At 38.5% G+C, this 24,258-nt stretch overlaps 3 protein-coding genes across 5 annotated transcripts in view; 2 read left to right on the top strand and 1 right to left on the bottom strand.

Annotated features, from left to right (window-relative positions):
• The window catches only part of LOC11422532 (uncharacterized), a 30,098-nt gene extending 13,305 nt beyond the window's left edge, over positions 1-16,793 (top strand). Inside the window, exons 1-3 of one of the 2 annotated variants that reach the window (XM_003618682.4) lie at positions 15,517-15,720; positions 16,111-16,222; positions 16,480-16,793. In XM_003618682.4, coding sequence (XP_003618730.4) covers positions 15,539-15,720; positions 16,111-16,222; positions 16,480-16,563 — 378 coding nt within the window. In that variant the 5' untranslated portion in view covers positions 15,517-15,538 and the 3' untranslated portion in view covers positions 16,564-16,793. Of the gene's footprint in view, positions 1-15,516; positions 15,721-16,110; positions 16,223-16,479 lie in introns of those variants that run through there. The other variant, XM_039835225.1, reaches the window with a different exon arrangement.
• The window catches only part of LOC25495344 (protein CHLORORESPIRATORY REDUCTION 7, chloroplastic), a 35,980-nt gene extending 17,108 nt beyond the window's left edge, over positions 1-18,872 (bottom strand). Inside the window, exons 1-3 of one of the 2 annotated variants that reach the window (XM_013595556.3) lie at positions 18,708-18,872; positions 18,292-18,419; positions 17,044-17,489 (exon numbers count right to left, since the gene is read on the bottom strand). In XM_013595556.3, the coding sequence (XP_013451010.2) occupies positions 17,217-17,489; positions 18,292-18,419; positions 18,708-18,753 (447 nt within the window). In that variant the 5' untranslated portion in view covers positions 18,754-18,872 and the 3' untranslated portion in view covers positions 17,044-17,216. Of the gene's footprint in view, positions 1-17,043; positions 17,490-18,291; positions 18,420-18,707 lie in introns of those variants that run through there. The other variant, XM_039835223.1, reaches the window with a different exon arrangement.
• Positions 18,873-20,289: 1,417 nt separating this feature from the next.
• On the top strand, positions 20,290-21,135 carry LOC11414932 (uncharacterized). Its single transcript, XM_024786033.1, has one exon. It carries the CDS (start codon positions 20,290-20,292, stop codon positions 21,133-21,135), a length of 846 nt encoding a protein of 281 aa, XP_024641801.1.
• The last annotated feature ends 3,123 nt before the right edge of the window (positions 21,136-24,258 follow it).

Raw genomic sequence — 24,258 nt, 5'->3', positions numbered from 1 at the left:
GCATACATGCATTCATGCATAAACATTTTTCATGCATTCATCGAAGGGCCTAAACAAATGGAAATTTTTGTAAATAATCACAGGTATGAAGAAGACTAAGTGCTACAAGTTCAAGGAAGTGGATTTGGTCAGTTTAAGAGAGTTGGCACTCAAGGTCAAGAGTCAAACAGGGTTCCGACTCCGGTATGGGGGATTGCTTACTTTGCTCCGAACCGATGTGGACGAGAAGCTAGTGCACACTCTAGTGCAATTTTATGATCCAAGCTTCCGTTGCTTCACTTTTCCGGACTTCCAGTTGGTTCCTACTCTCGAGGCTTACTCCAATCTAGTGGGTTTACCTATAGCCGAGAAGACGCCTTTCACCGGTCCCGGGACTTCTCTTCCTCCTCTGGTTATTGCTAAGGATCTCTACCTCAAGACTTCCGACGTCTCCAACCATCTTATTACCAAGTCTCACATCCGGGGGTTTACTTCGAAGTATCTTCTTGATCAGGCTAATCTCGGTACTACTCGTCAGGATACACTCGAGGCTATTCTTGCTTTGCTTATCTACGGGCTCATTCTCTTCCCGAACCTCGACAATTTCGTGGACATGAATGCTATCGAGATCTTTCATTCCAAGAACCCGGTTCCTACTTTGCTAGCAGATACCTACCACGCCATTCATGACAGGACTCTCAAGGGCCGTGGGTATATTCTTTGCTGCGTATCTCTTTTGTATAGGTGGTTTATTTCGCACCTTCCGAGTTCCTTCCATGACAACTCGGAGAACTGGTCCTACTCGCAGCGGATTATGGCTCTCACTCCTAATGAGGTGGTCTGGATCACTCCCGCCGCTCAAGTGAAGGAAATCATTATGGGTTGTGGAGACTTTCTCAATGTACCTCTTCTTGGTACCCGTGGAGGAATCAACTACAACCCCGAGCTTGCTATGAGACAGTTTGGTTTTCCTATGAAGTCGAAGCCCATCAATCTTGCTACATCTCCAGAGTTCTTCTTCTATGCGAATGCTCCTACCGGACAAAGGAAAGCTTTCATGGATGCTTGGTCCAAGGTTCGAAGGAAGAGTGTGAAGCATCTAGGTGTGAGATCCGGTGTTGCTCATGAGGCCTATACTCAGTGGGTGATAGATCGAGTTGAGGAGATTGGTATGCCTTATCCAGCTATGAGATACGTGTCTTCGTCTACTCCATCTATGCCTCTACCCCTACTCCCCGCGACTCAGGATATGTATCAGGAGCATCTAGCTATGGAGAGTCGTGAGAAGCAAGTGTGGAAAGCTCGGTACAATCAAGCCGAGAATCTAATCATGACTTTGGATGGTAGAGATGAGCAGAAGACTCATGAGAATCTGATGTTGAAGAAAGAGCTAGCTAAAGCCCGAAGGGAATTGGAAGAGAAAGACGAACTGCTTATGAGGGATTCCAAGAGAGCCAGAGGACGACGAGACCTCTTTGCCAGATACTGTGATTCAGATTCCGAGTCCGATGATCTTCCGACTACTTCCTATGCTTGAGGGCTTCATATGTTCATTTCAAAGTCTTTCTGTTGAGAATACTATGTAGTTTTGTTTATTTGCAAGATTTCTAATTTGTTTAAAAATCCTTCGATGAGAAAATAAGTCTTTTGCATTTGCATTTGCACATCATGCATCATGTGCATCATGCATTGGTCACAAAGGCTTCCAAGTGCTTACCACCTCCTGGTTTCTCTGCCGCAGTGTGAAAAGTGGCTCGTGCTCAGAGAGTTTACGAACCTGATAGAACTGACCGAACCAGAGAATACAGAAGAAAGAAAAGGGCTATGGAAGAAGAGAACACACAGCTTCGTACCGAATTGGCATCTCTAAGGGAGGAATTGGCCAAAGCTCATGATGCTATGACTGCTCTGTTGGCTGCTCAGGAACAACCAGTTCCTGTAGTTTCTACAGCTGCAAATGTGACTCCTACCGTAACAACTGATCCCCGCTCTATCATGCCATCCGGGTATCCTTACGGGCTTCCGCTGTACTATACTGCTAATACAGGGGCAGGGACCTCTGGTACCACCAACAGTGGCCCAATCCCAGGGGCAAACTTAACTCCTGTTAGTACCGCCTTGACTCAAGCCGCAACGACTGTTACCGAGCCCATTGTGAATGCGGTGCCTCTATTTGTCCATGCTAATGCGCACCACGGGAGTATTACCACAACCGGAACTATGGAAGAGAGAATGGAAGAACTTGCCAAAGAGCTCCGACGGGAAATTAAGGCCAACAGGGGAAATGGAGACTCCATTAAAACCCAGGATCTCTGCTTGGTATCGAAGGTAGATGTTCCAAAAAAGTTCAAAGTCCCGGAGTTCGACAAGTATAACGGGCTGACTTGTCCTCAAAATCATATTGTCAAATACGTCCGGAAAATGGGCAACTACAAGGACAATGATTCCCTTATGATCCATTACTTCCAAGACAGTCTGATGGAAGATGCTGCGGAGTGGTATACTAGTCTGAGCAAAGATGATGTCCATACTTTTGATGAGCTGGCCACCGCTTTCAGGAGCCACTACGGGTTTAACACTCGTTTGAAGCCGAATAGGGAGTTCCTCAGGTCCCTATCTCAGAAAAAGGAGGAAAGTTTCCGTGAATATGCGCAAAGGTGGAGAGGGGCAGCTGCCCGTATCACTCCTGCTTTAGATGAAGAAGAAATGACCCAGACATTCTTAAAGACCTTGAAGAAAGATTATGTTGAGAGGATGATCATCGCTGCCCCGAACAACTTTTCGGAGATGGTCACTATGGGAACCCGTCTTGAGGAAGCAGTCAGGGATGGGATCATTGTGTTTGAGAAAGCTGAATCTTCTACGAGTGCATCGAAGAGGTATGGTAATGGACACCACAAGAAGAAAGAAACGGAAGTGGGAATGGTGTCAGCTGCAGCCGGTCAATCTATGGCTACCGTTGCTCCTATCAATGCAGCTCAAATGCCTCCGTCATACCCATATATGCCGTATTCTCAGCATCCGTTCTTCCCACCGTTTTATCATCAGTACCCTTTGCCACCGGGCCAGCCTCAAGTGCCCGTCAATGCAATTGCCCAACAGATGAAACAACAGTTGCCGGTTCAACAACAACAACAACAGCAGCAGCAGCAGTATACTAGGCCAACTTTTCCTCCTATACCAATGTTGTATGCTGAGTTGCTTCCAACTCTACTCCAGAGAGGGCATTGTACGACTAGACAAGGCAAGCCACCACCTGATCCGTTGCCTCCAAGGTTCAGGTCTGATCTCAAATGTGACTTTCATCAAGGTGCCTTAGGTCATGATGTCGAGGGGTGTTATGCTTTGAAGTATATTGTGAAGAAGCTCATTGATCAGGGAAAGCTGACTTTTGAGAATAATGTTCCACATGTCCTTGACAATCCTCTTCCAAATCATGCCGCTGTGAATATGATCGAAGTGTGTGAGGAAGCTCCTAGACTTGATGTCCGCAATGTTGTCACTCCTCTGGTGCCTCTACATATCAAGCTGTGCAAAGCTTCTCTGTTCAGCCATGATCATGCCAAGTGTCTAGGATGCCTCTGTGATCCTTTGGGCTGCTATACTGTTCAAGACGACATCCAAAGCCTGATGGATGATAATCTTCTGACTGTCAGTGATGTTTGCGTGGTCGTGCCAGTTTTTCACGATCCGCCTGTCAAGAGTGTACCTCTAAAGAAGAATGCTGAGCCTTTGGTGATAAGGTTGCCAGGACCAATTCCTTATGCTTCGGACAAGGCAGTGCCATATAAGTACAATGCTACTATAATAGAAAATGGAGTAGAGGTACCTCTAGCCTCCTTTGCCGCAGTAAGCAATATTACCGAAGGGACTTCTGCAGCACTAAGAAGCGGGAAGGTTCGTCCGCCATTATTTCAGAAGAAGGTAGCTACGCCAATCACTCCACCAGTTGAAGAAGCAACTCCAACCGTTGTTTCACCCATTGCTACAGATGTGAGTCAGCCAGGCAAGTCTATAGAAGATTCGAATTTAGATGAGATTCTGAGAATAATAAAGAGGAGCGACTACAAGATCGTTGATCAGTTGCTGCAAACTCCTTCGAAGATATCTGTCTTGTCACTACTCTTGAGCTCTGAGGCTCACAGGAATACCTTGTTGAAAGTGCTGGAGCAGGCATATGTTGACCACGAAGTTACGGTAGATCGTTTCGGTGGCATAGTGGGAAATATTACCGCTTGTAACAACCTCTGGTTTAGTGAAGAAGAATTGCCGGAAGTGGGAAAGGGTCACAATCTGGCTTTGCACATCTCGGTGAATTGTAAATCAGACATGATATCAAATGTGTTGGTGGATACCGGTTCCTCTCTCAACGTAATGCCCAGGACAACTCTAGATCAGTTGAGCTACCGTGGGACCCCTTTGAGAAGAAGTACTTTCTTGGTCAAAGCTTTTGATGGATCTCGAAAGAATGTGCTGGGGGAGATAGACTTGCCGATAACCATTGGCCCTGAGAATTTCTTGGTTACCTTCCAAGTGATGGACATTAATGCATCCTACAGTTGCCTGCTGGGGAGACCGTGGATACACGATGCAGGGTCTGCTGAAGGGACTGCTTTCCAAGGTTTGACCATCGAAGGTGCAGAGTCTAAGGAAGCTGGGGCTGCTATGGCTTCATTGAAGGATGTTCAGAGAGCCATCCAGGAAGGTCAGACTGCCGGCTGGGGCAAGATGGTACAGCTCTGTGAGAACAAGCGAAAGGAAGGTCTCGGGTTCTCCCCGTCATCAAGGGTTTCCTCGGGAGTCTTCCACAGTGCAGGGTTTGTTAATGCTATCTCTGAAGAAGCCACTGGATCTGGTCTCAGGCCTGTATTTGTTACACCAGGAGGCATTGCGACAAATTGGGATGCCATTGACATTCCTTCAATCATGCATGTTTCTGAGTAATGTGTCTTGTTGCTTTAGTGCTTTGTTTTCAAAAATAACAATCCTCTCGCTCTGCCCAAAGCGAGAGTGATATTTTCTGTAAGGGCATGTTTGTTTCGGCATTGCCGTTGATTAATAAAATTTTGTCGTTTCTTCCACGACTACTTTTTTTTAGTGCTTTTTTCCCTTGGAAACAATGGTAATGCCAGAAAAAACCAAAACGTCTGTATTTTCTTATTAATTTCAAAAATCTGCATGAAAAAAAAAACCATTTTCTAAAATCATTCAACCATTCTATGCAGTTTGAACCATAATAAACCCGTTGAACACAGTAATCCTACGGTTCCTCCAAGTTTTGATTTCCCTGTGTATGAAGCCGAAGATGAGGAAGGTGATGACATACCGTATGAGATCACTCGGTTACTTGAGCAAGAAAAGAAAGCCATTCAGCCTCACCAAGAAGAGATTGAGCTTATCAACATAGGTACCGAAGAAAACAAGCGAGAAATCAAGATTGGTGCTACTCTAGAGGAAGGGGTTAAACAGAAGATCATCCAACTCCTCCGGGAATATCCGGATATTTTTGCATGGTCCTATGAAGATATGCCAGGTCTAGACTCTATGATCGTGGAGCATCGGATCCCTACCAAGCCTGAATGTCCTCCCGTCAGACAGAAATTGAGAAGGACTCATCCTGACATGGCCCTCAAGATCAAGAATGAAGTTCAAAAGCAGATCGATGCGGGTTTCCTCATGACAGTTGAGTATCCCGAATGGGTTGCCAATATTGTGCCTGTGCCGAAGAAGGATGGTAAAGTTCGGATGTGTGTTGATTTCAGGGACTTGAACAAAGCCAGTCCAAAAGACAACTTTCCGTTACCCCATATTGACGTGCTTGTTGATAATACTGCTCAATCTAAGGTGTTCTCCTTCATGGACGGTTTTTCCGGTTATAATCAGATCAAAATGTCTCCTGAAGATAGAGAAAAGACATCTTTTATCACTCCATGGGGTACTTTCTGTTACAAAGTGATGCCGTTCGGCCTAATCAATGCCGGTGCTACCTACCAAAGGGGAATGACCATTCTGTTTCATGACATGATTCACAAAGAAGTTGAGGTATATGTGGATGACATGATTGTGAAGTCAGCAGATGAGGAGCAGCATGTTGAATATTTAACAAAGATGTTTGAAAGGTTGAGAAAATACAAGCTGCGATTGAATCCCAACAAATGTACATTCGGTGTCAGGTCCGGAAAGTTATTAGGCTTCATTGTCAGCCAAAAGGGCATTGAAGTCGATCCTGATAAAGTCCGGGCCATCCGAGAAATGCCAGCTCCACAGACAGAGAAGCAAGTCAGAGGTTTCTTGGGACGTTTGAATTACATCTCCCGATTCATATCTCATATGACTGCAACCTGTGGGCCGATCTTCAAGCTACTTAGAAAGAACCGGCCTGTTGTATGGAATGATGAATGCCAAGAAGCTTTTGATAGCATCAAGAATTACCTGCTGGAACCACCTATCCTTGTCCCTCCCGTGGAAGGAAGGCCTTTGATTATGTATTTGGCAGTATTTGATGAATCCATGGGATGCGTGCTTGGTCAACAAGATGAAACTGGAAAGAAAGAGCATGCTATCTACTATCTAAGCAAGAAGTTCACCGATTGTGAAACTCGATATACAATGCTTGAAAAGACTTGTTGTGCTCTAGCTTGGGCTGCCAAACGCCTGCGTCATTATTTGGTGAATCATACAACTTGGTTGATATCCAGAATGGATCCGATAAAGTACATCTTTGAGAAAGCGGCCGTTACAGGGAAGATCGCACGCTGGCAGATGCTTTTGTCTGAATATGATATTGTGTTCAAAACTCAAAAGGCAATCAAAGGCAGCATTCTTGCCGATCACCTTGCTTATCAACCTCTTGATGATTACCAACCAATTGAATTCGATTTCCCTGATGAAGAGATCATGTATTTGAAATCCAAAGACTGCGACGAACCGTTGATTAATGAAGGTCCAGATCCCAATAGCAAGTGGGGTTTAGTCTTTGATGGTGCTGTCAATGCTTATGGCAAAGGAATTGGGGCAGTCATTGTATCCCCGCAAGGGCATCACATTCCCTTTACCGCCCGAATTCTGTTCGAATGTACCAACAACATGGCTGAGTATGAAGCATGTATCTTCGGGATCGAGGAAGCAATTGACATGAGAATCAAACACCTCGACATCTATGGAGATTCTGCGCTCGTCATCAATCAGATAAAGGGTGAATGGGAGACCCACCATGCTAAGTTGATTCCTTATCGTGATTATGCGAGACGTCTTCTGACATATTTTACAAAGGTTGAGCTGCATCATATTCCTCGTGATGAGAACCAAATGGCTGATGCTCTTGCTACTCTATCTTCCATGTTCCGAGTAAACCATTGGAATGATGTGCCATTAATCAAAGTGCAACGCCTTGAAAGACCTTCACATGTGTTTGCTATTGGGGATGTGATCGATCAGGCTGGTGAAAATGTGGTTGACTATAGACCCTGGTACTATGACATCAAGCAGTTCTTGCTGAGCCGTGAGTATCCGCCAGGTGCTTCCAAACAAGACAAGAAGACCTTGAGAAGATTGGCCGGTAGATTCCTGTTAGATGGAGACATTCTGTACAAGAGGAACTATGACATGGTATTGTTAAGGTGTGTTGATGAACATGAAGCAGAGCAGTTAATGCATGATGTACATGACGGTACCTTCGGGACCCATGCTACAGGGCATACTATGTCAAGAAAGTTGCTACGGGCAGGTTACTACTGGATGGCCATGGAGCATGATTGCTACCAATACGCCAGAAAATGTCACAAATGTCAAATCTATGCTGATAAGATTCATGTGCCTCCGCACGCTCTCAATGTTATGTCATCCCCGTGGCCGTTCTCAATGTGGGGCATCGATATGATTGGAAGGATTGAACCGAAGGCTTCGAATGGTCATCGTTTCATCTTAGTGGCAATTGACTACTTCACCAAGTGGGTTGAAGCAGCATCTTATACCAATGTGACCAAGCAAGTGGTAGCTAAGTTCATCAAGAACAACATCATCTGTCGATATGGTGTTCCCAGCAAGATTATTACCGACAATGGTACCAACCTGAACAACAATGTGGTGCAAGCTCTTTGTGAAGGATTCAAAATTGAGCATCATAACTCTTCTCCTTATAGACCTCAGATGAATGGTGCAGTTGAGGCCGCCAATAAGAATATCAAGAGAATCATCCAGAAGATGGTAATCACTTACAAGGACTGGCATGAGATGTTACCCTATGCTCTGCATGGCTACCGTACTACAGTGCGCAGTTCAACCGGGGCAACCCCTTTCTCTCTTGTATATGGTATGGAAGCAGTTCTTCCTTTGGAAGTGGAGATCCCATCTCTCCGTGTGATCATGGAAGCAAAGTTATCTGAGGCTGAATGGTGCCGAAGCCGGTATGATCAGTTGAATTTGATTGAGGAAAAACGTATGGATGCCATGGCTCGTGGACAGTCATATCAAGCAAGAATGAAGACTGCCTTTGACAAGAAAGTCCATCCTCGAGAATTCAAGGTAGGGGAACTTGTATTGAAAAGGAGGATAAGCCAGCAACCCGACCCAAGGGGCAAGTGGACGCCTAACTATGAAGGTCCTTATGTTGTCAAGAAGGCCTTCTCCGGTGGTGCTTTAATCCTTACACACATGGATGGTGTAGAGCTTCCAAATCCAGTGAATGCCGATATAGTCAAGAAATACTTTGCCTAGAAATATGAAAAGAACAGCGTGGTAGGTCGAAAACCCGAAAGGGCGGCCTAGGCAAAAATGCGCTTCCCGGTGGATCGAAAACCCGAAAGGGCGGTCCAGGCAAAAATAAGGGACAAAAAAAAAACAAATATGAAAAGCTCGCTGAGATTGTACACAACTCAGGCAAGAATGAGCGTCTCGATGAGCCGAAAACCCGGAAGGGCGGTTCATGCAAAAATGAGATTGAAACAAAAGGCAAGTAACTATATCTGGCCAACCACCGTCCCCCTTGGGGCATCTGCAGCTGTTAATGCCTATCTTCATCAAAAGCTTCTGCACTTGTGGATTCAAAGTTTCTAAGAAATGTAGTGATTACTGTGTTCAATGTACCACCAACCAATAAAATTACCATTTTCCAAGCTTTGTGAATCCGTGGAGTCATGCCTTCGGCTGACCACCACTCTTATACATCAAATTGAGCTTGTGCTTTTGTTTGAAACTCTGCTTTCTTTTTACTTTCAAAGCTATATACAAAACATTTTCTTTCTATTTTGATAATGACAATGCTTGAAACAAACATTTTGAAAATTGAAAACTTTTTGTCTGTTTTGAAAAGCAAACCTGAGCAACAGGGTACATTCAAATGAAACATGCATGAGCGAGAGTATGTTGATGTCTATTTCAATATATGTTACAAGCAGGTTCTCCTCCAGGATAGTCTTTGGTCAATGGCAAGAATGAAAAAACAGAATGAAAATGCATGAAAATGAAAAGGCTCGCTAAGTTGAAAACCCGGAAGGGCGGCTTAGGCAAGAATGAGCACCCCGCTGGATTGAAAACCCGAAAGGGCAGTTCAGGCAAAAATGGGGCATTGAAAAGAATTTATTTCCCCGGTGGATCGAAAACCCGAAAGGGCGATCCAGGCAAAAATGGGATGCAAAAAATGAATGAATGAAATTGAGAAAATAACATGCAAAAAGCATTGACCATAGATGCGACGTCCACGATACATCCGGCATTATTCCCAGTAGAGTCTTCTGAGATTCTATCCCCAGCGAGTTGCATACCTACCTGCCCTCAGCCATGGTTCCGATACGTCTCCCAACGACGTCATCTCCAAAGAGGATTTCCAAGAATGTGTAATATAGCACGAGCCACTACGTGCCCAATACTCTGATGTCTTGTCTTCCCCGTGAAGTCGTGCCTACAAAATGCCAACAGTCATGCATTACAAGCATTCATACATGCATATTACGTGCCCATGCATTTAATGAAACTGTTATATCATCCGTGCATATTGCATTTTCAATGTCAACATCAGTCTCAATTCGATACTCATGTCAGGTTCTCTGTCAAAGCCTTGTGATCCAATAATATCAGTCAATTTCCATCTTTCAATTCAAGTCGACGTCAAGTCAATCTCAATCTATATTTTGTCAGAACAAAACCAATCCCCAGTGAATATGTTTCTGTTCGGTCAAGTGGCTAGTTCAAGCCCAAGAGCAGCTTGTACCTATCAATTCGCTTATGTTATCGGTCGAGTGCCCAGCTCAATCCAAGAGCAGCTTGTACCTGTCAATATGTTTCCGTTTGGTCAAGTGGCTAGCTCAATCCAAGAGCAGCTTGTACCTGTCTATCTGTTTCTGTCCGGTGGAGTAACCAGTTCGCATCCAAGAACAAGCTCACACCTGTTTATTTGCCTTTGCTTTCGGTCGAGTGACCAGTTCGAATCCATAAGAACAACTCGTACTTGTCAATTTCCCCAGTCGGGTCACCAGTTCGAATCCATAAGAACAACTCGCACTTTCCAATATCCCCAAGTGAGTTACCAGTTCGAATCCATAAGAACAACTCATGTTTGTCCAGTAACCTCTATCCCCTGTGGAGTGACCAGTTCGAATCCATAAGAACAACTCGCAGTTGTCTGTTTGTTTCATCCCCGGTCAAGTGGCTAGTTTGAATCCAAGAACAGCTTGTACCTGTCCAACTTGTTTCCAGTTTCCCGTTACTCTGCTATTCACTATCTTTGTCAATGTCTACCAATCCCGCAATGGATACGACATATTTTGTTAATTCCAATCCCCATGAGGTCTTGCATTCATAATCCAAATGATGCATGGCATGCATATTATTTGAAAATGGGTAGGCGTATTTTTACGTCCAAACACAGTGCAAATGCTAATATTTAAGTGTCTTCGTCCTGTCAAGCCAAAGACTCCGTCTCTTGACTCTCCAGACAAAGAAACTTAAATAGGGGCAGCTGTTATACCCTGTTTTTGGACCTAAAAATACTGGGCCCAATTTCATTTTCAAACTTTGTCAGTTAACAAATTTCAACTGCACAGTTCGGATTGTCTCTGCTTCGCGATATTTTCAATCACAATTTTACCTATGTTTTTCTTGCATAAAACCTTTTGAAATGTCTTTACTTGTCTTGTAAGTCATTCAAAAGTGCCTCTGAATCATTACATTGCTTTTTCTACAGTTTATTTCAAAATTTGCAAAAGGTCATACAGAAGGGTATTTTGGTCATTTCCTGCAGTGGGACCCATCTTCATCCTTGTGACTATCTCCGAGTCTTTTCAAATTCATTTTTGACATTTCGTCAGTAAACCCTGTTTAAATTCATTTCAAACTTGCATCTGAGTCAGTGTCAAGTCTGTTTGAGTCAGTTTAGGTCATTTTTTAGCCCTAGGGGCATTTTGGTCATTTCACATGAAATTTTGGCATGGGGAGGTTACTTTGAAGTACCTCATTTAGGCCATTGGTTCGTTTTAGTCCGTTTTGTCAATTTTATTTTTGTTTCACTTTACGTTTGGTCAAATTACGTTTTTTATTCAAATTTTATTTTGTATTGCATTTTGGTCCCTCAATTGAGGTCCCAAAATTGCATTTTTGTCCAAACTGTTTTTTTTATTATTTATTTCATTTCAAGTTTTTTTTAATTTTGCAGTCCAGTCCTTGTCATTTTCACAATTTGCAGATTGGTCCTTAAAATAGCAAGCAGCGCCCAAGTGAGCAAGTCCAGGGTACGTGTCACAATTTCATTGGCTCAAGTGTACACATGTCAACTATATAAACAGTGAGTCAGATTCAAAGCCATTAATCACACGCCAACTCAACAAACACAATCAGACTTTCTCTCTCCATTCAGTTAGATCAGAAACAGAAAAATCATCAAGTTCATCAAGAACACAAGAACCCTAGAAATTTCCAGAACCAAAATTCATACACAAATTCATTGATTTTTGCATCAAACTCTCAGAGATTCAATGGCGAATCTTCATCACTGAGTTGATCCCTCTGCAATTCAAGGTGAGAATTCTTCCCCAGTGGCGAAGAACTCCAACACCGATCACAGAGGCGTTGAAAAAGGAGAAGAAAAGGGAAAGAAGCAAGGTTTTAAGCCGGCGAAGAAGATGAAGAAACGGAATCAGTGAGGAAAGAAGAATCACCGATTTATTTTCGGTTCAAAGCCAGAAATCAACAAGCAAAAGCCAAATCCAAGTGTTTCCGAAGAAACCTAACAGAATCTCCATAAAAACTCAGGTAAAACTCAGAATCTCTCTTCAAAAATAATATCATAGTTTAAACCTGCAAAATCACGTGAATAAACACAAAAAAATTTCCAGAATCACAAAGAAAACCATAGCCGTAAACACAAAACCTAGATCCATAAGGATCTAAGTGTTGAAAGCGAAAATAAGCACTAGAGAGGCAATAAACGACGAAACGATGTAGATCCGTAAAGATCTAAACATTTTCTTTCAAAAAAAGATCAAAGTCAATTTCAAAACCGTACGAAGTTTTTTCCCGATCTACGTCGTTTCAAGATTCGTTTGTAAAAACCAGTGCCAAAATCATACTTAGGATAAGAAGACGAATCGTTTGATGTAGAAGTTTTGAAGTTCTGGAAATTTAGGTCACCGGAGGTGCTTAGGCGCGCCGGAGAAGATGAAGCTTCCGGCGGACCTTCAAGGTCTCCGCCGTGGCTTCATCCTCACCGGCGGTGAGGGTTTAGAGAGAGATGAGAGAAGAGAGAAGAGTTAGAGAGAGAAAGGTGTGTGACAAATGAAAAAACCGGCGCGTTAGGGTTTTATATAGGGCGCTAGACCGGACCGGTTCAAGACCGGTCCAATCCCCTGCGTTGTGAGCCCTTAGATCTAGGGTTTAGGACCTTGGATCAATCCAACGGTCCCTGTGTATCCCTGTGAGATCCGTTTCCTCTGGTTTTGGGCTGGGCCTTCTTTTGTACGTTTTTTTGCTTTTTTGTGCTATTTACACCGTTTTCTTGCTATCTGAACCTGTTGCTTGCTCACTTTTTTTTATAAAAATTCCTGAAAAATCCTAGTTGTTTCTTGGCATATTTTTGGCATTTTTATGGTGTTTTCTTGCATGTAAAAGATGTTAAGATGGCATGAACTAATTTCCATATGTTTTTACACTTTTGGTATATTTTTGCTATGTTTTTGTTCTTGATACTTTGATGTGTGTTATGAATAAATGATACCATATCTTGTGATAAATATGCCTCTGGACATGTGCTTCTTTTGCTGATTTGAATATGATTTTTATGGATTTCTTGTTTTACAAGCAACAAGTGTTTGTTTTAAAGAATAAAGTGTCAAATTTCTCTATGAATTTGGTGTGATACTTTGCTTGCATGTGTCTCCATTAATTTCATGTCATGGCTTGAAACAAAATTTCTCTCAAAATTGCCATGATGTGATGATTATGGGTTACAAGCACCTTTAGGTATCACATCAAAATTTTTAGGTTTATTGCCACTCTATTACCTTTTCTTTGCCATTTTTATGCATTTCCTTTTGAATATTTCCTATTATTTTGTGCTTTATGGTTACTAACCATTTCATCTCATGTTTCATGCATCTCATTTAGCATTCCCTCCACTTTTTAGCCTAGCATTTGTTTTTTTTGCAAGTTTTAATTCATTTGGTAATGTAATTTGTTATCATTGGTTTGTAGCTTGGCAAAGGGGCCATAGAATGTATTTAGGCAATTTTTGTAATATGGACTATGGACACTATGACGCACCGACACGCACACACTCACCTTAGATGTATGCATAGGATTGTATGGTTAGATAAGCGCTTAGGTTTGAACACTTAGGGAAAATCCATCTTTTTTTCAAAAAAAGCAATTGAACTTCACTTCAAAAATTTTCATAATAAGTATGAAGTCAACACTTCATTTTTTTTTCCTTTCTTTTTTTTCTTAAGAAAAATTCAACTCATCTTAATCATTTAGACTTTCTTTCTAATCACTAATCAAACCTCACTTTTTTTGCTAAATCTAATGCTCATGAAGCCTCCCAATCTCCTTCTTCAAAACCTTTTTTCAAAAATTAAAATCAAACAATTAAAACAAAAGAAAAACAAGTCTTTTTTTAGCAAGAACTACGCCGGTTTTGATCCCGTAAAACGGTACGTAGGCAATGAGTCAAAACTCATCCAAGCCGAAGTAAAATCAAAATTCTACTTCTTCTCTCCCCATTCTTAACTAAATAAACCTCCCATTTTCAAAAGTAAGTAAAAATAAGCGTGAATATAGACTTAGGAAAACGGCTCCTATAGAGGACTATAGTTACTCCGGGTGCCTAACACCTTCCCGTAGTAAAACCGACCCCCGAACTTAGAATCTAAGGGTTTTTTCTCAATTTTGCCCTTCCCAAGAAAAAATAGAGATATCAACGGTCGAAAGGTACAAGTCCAATTAATGGCTTGGCACCCAAAAACCATGATAACAACAGGCAATTGAAGGTTTCGGAAAAAAGAAGTACTAAGGTGCGAAAATTAAAGTTGGTGTCACCATGCACTTTCAAATGAGTAATTAACAGCCTTTTGATTAACGGATCCTGACTCTCTCTCTCTCTCTCTCTCTCTCTCTCTCTCTCTCTCTCTCTCTCTCTCTCTCTCTCTCTCTCTCTCTCTCTCTCTCTCTCTCTCTCTCTCTCTCTCTCTCTCTCTCTCTCTCTCTCTATATATATATATATATATATATATATATATATATATATATTCTGTTAATTTAGTCTCTAATGCCACGTCACACACTCCTTGTCAGCAAAAAATAATGTCAACTCAGTTTTTTGGGTCAGATAACAACCAAATCTAACATCGGAGACCATAACACTTAACATATTGTAGAGTCGGGGTTTTTTTTTGTGTTTTTTCTTGATTGAATGACCGTTATGACACTGAGGTGCAATCCAGGGACCAAAATTGATGTTTACACAACACGTTATCACCCATGAGACGATTACGAATACTTTATTGAAGTCAGATATTTCAATTGATTTAAGTTAGCAAATAAAGAGTTGTATGTCTCGAGTTCAAACTCAGATGAAAGAGTAAATATTGAACTAACATCTACAAATTACTAACCGTCGTCATTAAAAAATACTTTATTTTCATGCCATAAAAATAAAAATAACTACATTTTTATTTTTACTAAAAAATTTAAGTGAGCATGGCTCTGTTTGCTTTCTAAGATTATGACATACCTCAAACCTCAAATGACGTTTAAGAGGTATATCATCCATCAAAACAACTATCGCATTAACCTTACATATAAGCTAATTCCTTATCAATTAAGTCGACATTCGTTAGCAAAATATATCATTATATTTTTAATGTTTGAAAAATGAATGTTTTGTTGGTGGGCCATTTTGTTTATGCATATCCACCATTCCAAGTCCCAACGGACAAACAGCAGCATAATAGAACCCAATTTTCTTCATTTCTAGCATCTTCACTAAATTCGACCGTTGCCATTCAATTTCCTAAAAACACCCACCCACTCACCTTATATAACCAAGTGCAGCAGTATCACATAACTAATTGTGATGGAAAATATGTCGCAAACCCCTCCAAAAATGGAATCTCAATGCAAAACAATACCAACTCCTCCTCTTCCTCTTCCTCCTCCTCCTCCGGTTGATCATCATCAACTACCCTCCAATGAATTGCGAAAACCTGTCACCCCATATCATCTCAAACTCCCCAAACCATTCAAATATCTTGAAAGGTATCTACCTTGTCTTTTATATTAGATTCTCTGTAATGACGCAATTCCATAAAGATCCGACGGCTCATATTTCGAGTTGTATTTTAAAGTTGATTCAGTGATGGTTAAGACTGCGTGCTTATTTGAATTGATTTTGACATGTTTTATGTTATCTGGTAGTTTAATTGATTGTTTCGGTATAATTAATTCTAATTTAAAACTAGAATTTGTAATTTTTGTTTCTGCAATTATTTTTTAATTTATCAAAAGTAAATCACTTTTATGTTGAAACCAATTTTAAAGAATTTATACATTCAAAATCAATTTTTGTGTCCTTAGTTGGGTTAGTGAATGAATATCTATCTATCATTATGTGTTGGCTAATTGTTTTTTTTTACTTCATTTTGTTAGGTATACAAGCCCAACTGATATGATGATGTCCCCAGTAACCAAAGGCCTTCTTGCCATAAACAAAAAGGGTGGTGCACTATTACCACCTGGACCTGGTAAATATCAACCAAAGGTATCAATAACAGCTTCAGATTTCTTATATAACATATATAGCACGGACACTTCATATCGTATATGTGTTCGGTGTCTGACACACACGTGATTACATTTAATAATTCAATAAATTCATTTGCTCAAATTATTATTTGTGTCGGCGTGTGAGTGTCGTGTCTGATGTATTCATGCTTACAATATGTGGGATTGTTAATTTGGTGTGTAATTTTCAGTGTGGTTATTTTTAACAATGCTAGTTTATGCCGATTACTGCAGGTTCCAGACATGTGCTTGCAGGATCTGAGTCCTCTTCAAAACAAGCTTCCAATGCTGATTGATGAGAAACTCAACTCAACTTGAGGAATTCAATGGAACTTTGTTCTACATGATAATCAAGGAATTCAACTTGAAGATAATGAAGTATCTTAAAGAACTATATAATGCTCTACTGATTTTTGTTCCTAAGTAGGATTTTCTAGCAACATACTCTGATGTTAAAAAGTTTTGTACTCTCCTAACATATTGATCCTTGAAGAAACTTATGTAAGGATTTCAAATAAGATCAATTTATTTTACCCTTCTAGTAGAAATTGTTTATCCTTCTTTCTTTTCAACCTTTTTTCTCTGATTTGGTATACTTTGGCAGATAGTTTACGATAAATGGGGATATGATTAGGGAAGTGGTACTTTTCTGTTGTAAGGATCTTGATATGGAAACAACTTATGACATGTCTTTAAGTTGTTCTCGGTTAATTTCCACAAGTGTTGCTGGATAGTTTATAAAAACAACTTATAGTTTTTATGAAAATAGTTTGTACATAAGCACTTTTATAATAAATGTTTATGTTGCAAGTGTTTAATTAAACTATTCATCCAAATTATAAATAACATGTTTGTGTCAGTTACAAGAGAATGGAATGTTCTAAATAACACAAATGGTTCCTCAACTATTACAATCACAAGTTGGCAAGACACAAATGAAATGGTTGATGGAATAATCTGATTCTATATATTCACTCCAAACGAAGTTCATACCACTGAACTGATCCAACTTCTCTATCAATTTCAAGTTTGCAAAAGGACTTTGCTAAGAAAGAAACAACATCATCAATGGTTTCATATCTTGCAAGATCAGGAGGCAGAGTCTTGCCAGGCCAATTTGTGAGCCACTCTTTCAAAGTATCTTTCAACTCTTCCTCTGACACAAACCTCTCATCCTTCCCTGGTTCTAATAGTACATAAGTATATGTTCTCTCATTTTCCCTTCTTCTCCTCATTGCAAAAACCTGTTACAAAGTTTATTGTTAGTACTAAACAAAAGAAAAAAAAAGGGCATTTAGATGTTATGCAGTTTAACATATATGAAATGACCCAGGCCACAACACTTGACATCTCTTCTTTTCTTCCTACAGATTACCTCCACTGGAGGTAATCATGTTCGAGGAACTGTCGAGCACTAAATGTGGATAGCTCTCCCAACTAGGATTCAAACTTTAGGTCTGGAAGACTAGCCATTTCGGCTAGACCTAACCTTGGTTCAAACTTGACAGTTGACACCTGTTCTTATCACATTTATCCTACCATATAGCAGTTCTTAGGAGCATTGATCTAAGAAAATCAATTTTGACAAATATATGTTTGGTTTGATGTTTCAGTCTTCAATTGTGAGTCTTGTACTTTTTTTGCCGCAATTTCATCAAAGCTCCAAATCCAAGCTTCCACGTCAACATGGTTTTTTATCGTGATTGACGTGAAAGCCTCACAAAACCAAACATACTAAATGACCCAATGAACAAATTTCTCTGAAATCAGGGTTGGTACTTGGTGTACCAAAGAATCCTATTAATTAATCACAAGAATACTAAGAGCCTGGTAGAATTTTTTATTTATTTTGCATTTTTTTATTTTAATTTCAAAATTGTCACTCTTCATGTTTTCCAAATTGTGTAATCAAAACATAACAATCAAAATTTGTTCTCACTGTTTCTATATGAAACTTTGTACAGAAACATTGAAAACAGAAGGATAAAAAAAAGTGCAAACATATTATAGGTCCTGAGATTTCAGAAGACCCTGCAGGGAATATACCTTTGTTTTACTTCGGCAATCACGTGCAACTTGAGACGGTCTCTGATGGATAGAAGAACTAAAACATTGAATTAGGCATGGTGATGTTATATGAATTGTTGGATTCTGCGCATGGTAAATTTTTGTAGCTGCAAATGATAAATAGTTTAAGTAGTTAGTAAAACAGTTAAACAGCATAACATGAGAAGTTAAATTTCATTTGAAGTTGTTCAAAAAACATATACTTCATATCAAGATTATGGTCAATGGTTTAAATTACTATCACAGTCTCCAAAAACCTTAATGTTATGGCTGCATTAGCTATGGATGAATCATATGAATGCAAATAATGTAATGTATATGTATGTGTATATACTACATTGTGAACAATTAATAAAGCTCAAAAGCTGAAAAGATAAGGCCATAAAATAGCTTACTGTGGAGAAAAACATTGAAAGCATGAGGCTGCAAAACAACTACCATGATTATTAATTATTTTGTGCTAAGCTTCATTCATGTTTAGAGAGTTTTGTATAAAGAAATCAAAGTTATCATCCATATAGTAGCTGATATGAATTACAATCACAAACTTCTAGGGGATAATTTCCTTTATTATGGTTCTCTAATTACCCTCCAATGTTCTCATATTTACAATATTGTCATTCTTCCCATTGTTTTGTTTTGTGCTGGATTTTGTCTATTTTTGACTTTTTAGTTATGATTTTTCAAATCTTGAAACAAAATTACAGATAATATGTGTTTGACTGTAGAAAAGAATAATAATAGGTCTTTGATCAATCATAATTTGTTAACAAGGACCAAGGATGGTAATTGGTATCCAAAAATTGAGTTTAAAGGCATATACTATATTTTGACGCATAAAAGTCTTTTGCCGTATATAATACATTATAACTAGTGTTTTTTTATCTGAGTTGGGATAAAACGATGATAAAGAAAAAAAATAGTAATTTTACCTAATTCTTCTTCTTAAGCAATAAGGTGTCATTCAAACTGAGCCACATATAGTTTTAATATTTGAATGTTTTATTTTATTTTTACCTAAAAATTGATTCAAACTACATTGCTGACACCTATCATTGTCATTTCTATCGTTCATGATAAGATATACTACCAAGATTTTTTTAATTGAATAAACAATATTTAGTTTGAATATAGATTTATGTGAAATATATAAGGATATAAAACTATTGATAAGATAACAAAACAAAAACATTGTCATTGACTCATTGGTCTCTAGCAATATAAAGAGTAACGGCTAATAGAGTTGGATTAGTTCTAATATGTCATAATTAATCACTCTGTTAAATAAAACAGATTGATTCCCGAGATTTTCTCTTTGCCTTCCTTTATCATTTTCAATGTCAACAATTTCTATGTTCTCCATAAACAATTCCATATACCCTAAAACCCAGTTTTCATCCCTTTAATTAATTCCTCTTTTCCTCAAATTCTTCATCTTAATTTTATGTGTTACATTTCATCTCCTTATATGTGTAACAAACATTTAATCTCACATTAACCTTCATCTTTTGCCAATTTATTGATTGAAGGATTGTTATAAATTGAAGCTAAAGGATTTCCAGAATCAATTCTAATAATTTGAGTAAGTTTTATATTTTTTTTCCTTATAAATTATTTGTGGATTGTAAAATAAGAAAATTCTATATTTTTCAATCATTTTTTTTTTGTTGTTTTTGTTGAATATGTATGTTGATGATGCTAATTATCTCTTCTTGTAAAATGATTGATGTAATATTTGTAGCTTTTGTTATGTACATGACAATTGACATTATCATATAATAAAATATTAAAATAAATTCTTTTTGTGCCAAAAATATAATCCATACAAAACCTTGTTAATTCTTTTTTTTAATCAAAAACCTTGTTAATTCTATTATCAAAATTATATGCTAGATTACAAAAATCTATTGACAATTTTGTCATGATTGTGAGATCTTAATGTACTTTTTATCTTGCTTTTGTAGAGCTCCAAAATTAATGGCTTCATATAATTATGAGAATAGAAAAGGAAGTGGTAAAAAATTGAAAGTACATTTTGATCTTCCTAAGGATGGAGAAAATCCAATTGATCATCACAAAAAGCATTCAAGTGCTTCAATTTCATCACAAACTTCACTAGATTCAGATGATAACATAGAAAATTTGGAAGAATCTAGTAATGTTGGTGGTAGTTCACCTGCTTGGAGTTTTCATAGTGGAACATTTATGCAATCTCCTACACCTCAGTCAATGAGTCCTAACCCTAACCCTAATTTTGAATATGATCCAAGTAGAATACCATCTTCTGTTTTTGCTTCTAAACCTACAAGTCCCATGGAATGGAGTGTTCAATCAAATGAATCATTGTTTAGTCTTCATTTGGGAAACTACAGTTTCTCAAAGGATCAATTTTTTGCATTCAGTAGTAAATCAGGTGAATTTCCAAAGAATAGTGATTTTATCGGCACATCGACGACATTGCCACCAGTTCAAGAGGTGAATCATAATAATGACAAAAATGAAGTGGGTAAGGAGAGACATTCTATGTCGCCGGACTCGTCTTATGGCTCAATAGATGCATTAGATGAAACGACAAATTTGCCTTTGGGGAAGGACAATATTAAAACATCAAAAGAAAAAATAGATTTAGTTTTGAAGGACGATGACCATGATAAAACCAAAACATCGACAAATGTCAATACAAATACATTGGACAAAATTCATGAAGATCATAATAAAGCGGTGGTGGTTCCTAGTGAAGAACCTAAGAATTATGCGACCAATGTCTCGTACCGTTCAGTCGAAAGCGATATGAGCAACCATTCATTTCAATTTCCTATGTGAGTCTCTCATCATATCTTCTTGCTTATATGTGTATGTCATTATGCTCTATAATTTATATTAGAGGTGTAATTATAATCATTTTAGTTTCATATATTTTCATTTTAGATTTTGTTCTTCAAAGCAATACAATGTATAATGAATTTGATTATTTTTAAACGGGTTTATATATAGGGTATGCTATTAACCATTATTATTTTTCTTGATTTTTTTTTCTTCCTAGATTAACAGCTGATGGAGTAAGAACTAGTTCAGAAACAATAGAATCAGAAAAGCAAGAAAAAATTGAAAAGAAACATCATCAACAACAACAAGAACAACCTCAAGAACAAGTGATAGAGAAGCCAATGGAACCTCCTAATCCAAAATCTGAAAAACCACCAAAGAATTGGTTTAGACGTTGGTGTTGTTGTTCCTGCTTGTCAGGTTCACCTTGTTACTAATAAAAGGTCTTGAAATGGTGTTGAAAAAGAAATTATCAAGTGACAATGCGTCTCAATTATAATGTCTGCCTAATCAAATATTTGGATTCGGCACCCCGACAGCCAGGGATTCTTAGCATTCACGCGATTGAAATGTTGGTGGTTGTTCCATCAAGATCAAACGATCCAGATTCAAGTTTGGTATTTTCAATCATAATCGAACAGCTACTGATACCCTGCTTGGTTGAATGCAGAATCCTTGCATGAGAAGTCTGAATTCCAAGTATTTGGAGACACACTGGCTTCCTCACTTAAGGACATCTCATATCGCATGCGGGTTCAAGTAAGCATTCACCGTAATCAATCCATTAAGGATATCTCACTTTAGGATATCTCTTAAGGGAATCAGACGATTCATACGACTTTGATTGAAGGACTCAAGTGATTATGGTTCATGAGAACTATATGGTCTTATATCCAACGATACTGATCGATTGAATCAAGAAATCGGGGCGGTATTTGTGAGTGGAAATTCATTTCCCTCGATTACATGGGAATCATTTTGATATTTTGAAGAGTAATTCTTGCATGAGATCGTAGTTTTCGATCATAACTACTCAAAAATTCATGATACATTAAAATGATTAAAAGGTGTCCGTGTGCACAACTGTGGAGGCTTCGGCATGGGCGTATGGTGTAAATGATTGATAAGTAAATGATTGTAATGTTGAAAGGGTGAAAGGTGAAATATGTGATGTATATTCCATATCCTTCAGATGATATAGATAGATTTGCATTGAAGTGTGAATACGATCATTTTTTTTTCTTATTTTATATTCCCTCAAACTATCATATGCATTTTTTGTCCAAAAAGAGGACAATGTAGAGATTTAGATAGTCCATGTGATTTGCATCTTCGAATTTTTATTTTAAACTTGATAAAATATGAAAAGTATGATCTTCATCAAACGATTATTTTTTAAAATGCAGCGACAACAAAGTTGCACATAATTTGAGTCCACAAAGTAACAGGAAGTGATTCATTGCAGTGATATTAAACCAAGCTTAGCGTATGATTCGTATTACGGTGAGTATGTCAGAGTGACAGCGATCTACAGTGACTTTTCAAAAACTACACTTTGTAGTTTCCGTAAAATCACGGTGGATCATCCCTTCACAAATCACCGTGATTCTAACATACTTGCAGGAATACCAAATATACACTAAGAATTTACACACATGTGAGATGTGGCACATCCCTTCACAAATTAGTTTATGTTTTATGATATCTTTGTTATAAATATAAGGTTTTAATGCATTTTTGGTCCCCTAATTCAACATAATAAAAAAAATTATCCCCATTTTAAAACAATTTTTTATTCCTCTAACTTCACTTTTATATGAATTTTCATCTTTAGATCGTTTTGGAGTCATTTTTACCGATGTGGGAACTCTTAATAGGCTTTTTATGTCATGGATATCCGGTGTAACGGTATAAACTATGTCACATCATTAATGAATATATCACATCAGCAAAAATTACCACATAATGGGCCAAGGGTAGAAAACTCAAAAGAAGAAGAAGAAAAAAAGGTGAAATTAAGGAACAAAAACTAGTTTTTAAAAAGGGAGGACAAAAAACACATTTAACCTTCGATCTTAATTTTCTTAGTTATTTGATCTAAACTTTTTTGAGCAACAATCCAGAACAGTCACATGGACTGAGACGAATAAAAAAAACGGTATCAGAGTGGTGGTAGACCTGATGCCTTGAGACTTACAGATCATAACATACTTGGAACATCATAAAATCATAGGGCTACCAACTCAACCGGTTTCATATAGACGTGTCTAAACCCAGATCGAGAAATGAGTTCAACATGTTAGCAAGCAAGCAGCCCTTTCGGGTTAATAGAACCATACCCTTTCGGGTTAATAGGCCACATCAAGTATCACCTAATCTCTAATTAGAAACACAGAAACATAAAAATAAATAAAACATACCCAATCTCTAATTAGAAATACACAAACATAAAACAAATAAAATAGTATAAACAAAGAACAATACGAACACACTAACAGAAAATACAAAACTCAAACAAAACAGGTGCATACCACCACCCAAACCCGAAGCTTGAAGAACAACGACAGTGTCTCCACCTACGATCACAACCTCAATCTTCCGACATGGAGGGGGCAAAACCTGAAACCTACAACAACACCAAATCTCGGCACACCTACAACCAATCGGTAAAAGTTGTCAACCCAAACCATAATCAAATCCTTGCGTCAGATCTCAAAGGACGAACAAGGGACTGCCGAAAAAGAAAAGGGGATCACAGGTGGTGCGAAGGTTGAAACTCATCACACTTAACCTACCTTTTAAGTCTAAGTTAATCTTCATCAATTCATGTAATATTTATCATTTTATACTTCATTAGAAGTCATAAAACATGAAAGTATGTACATAGTACAAATCAATATTTCCAGAAATTTTCTACAACATACATCATAAATTTAGACATTTTTGTAGAATTTACCATCAATTTATAATTCACATTCAAAGACAGTAAAGTTGGTCCGATATCAAAAATCAAAATAATCAATTTAGAAAAAACAATGCACTAAAACTAATATGCATTACAATTTCTTTCTGCAGTCCATATACAATTGTGAATGATCGGTCATACTAAATCTTCAAATT

Source organism: Medicago truncatula, chromosome 6 (genome assembly GCF_003473485.1).
Source record: "Medicago truncatula cultivar Jemalong A17 chromosome 6, MtrunA17r5.0-ANR, whole genome shotgun sequence".
Lineage (NCBI taxonomy): Eukaryota > Viridiplantae > Streptophyta > Magnoliopsida > Fabales > Fabaceae > Medicago > Medicago truncatula.
This window is presented reverse-complemented; position numbering and strand designations above follow the sequence as displayed.

Coding starts and splice junctions, on each gene's coding strand:
- LOC11414932 (XM_024786033.1), top strand. CDS start 20,290: ATGGCTTCATATAATTATGAGAATAGAAAAGGAAGTGGTAAAAAATTG.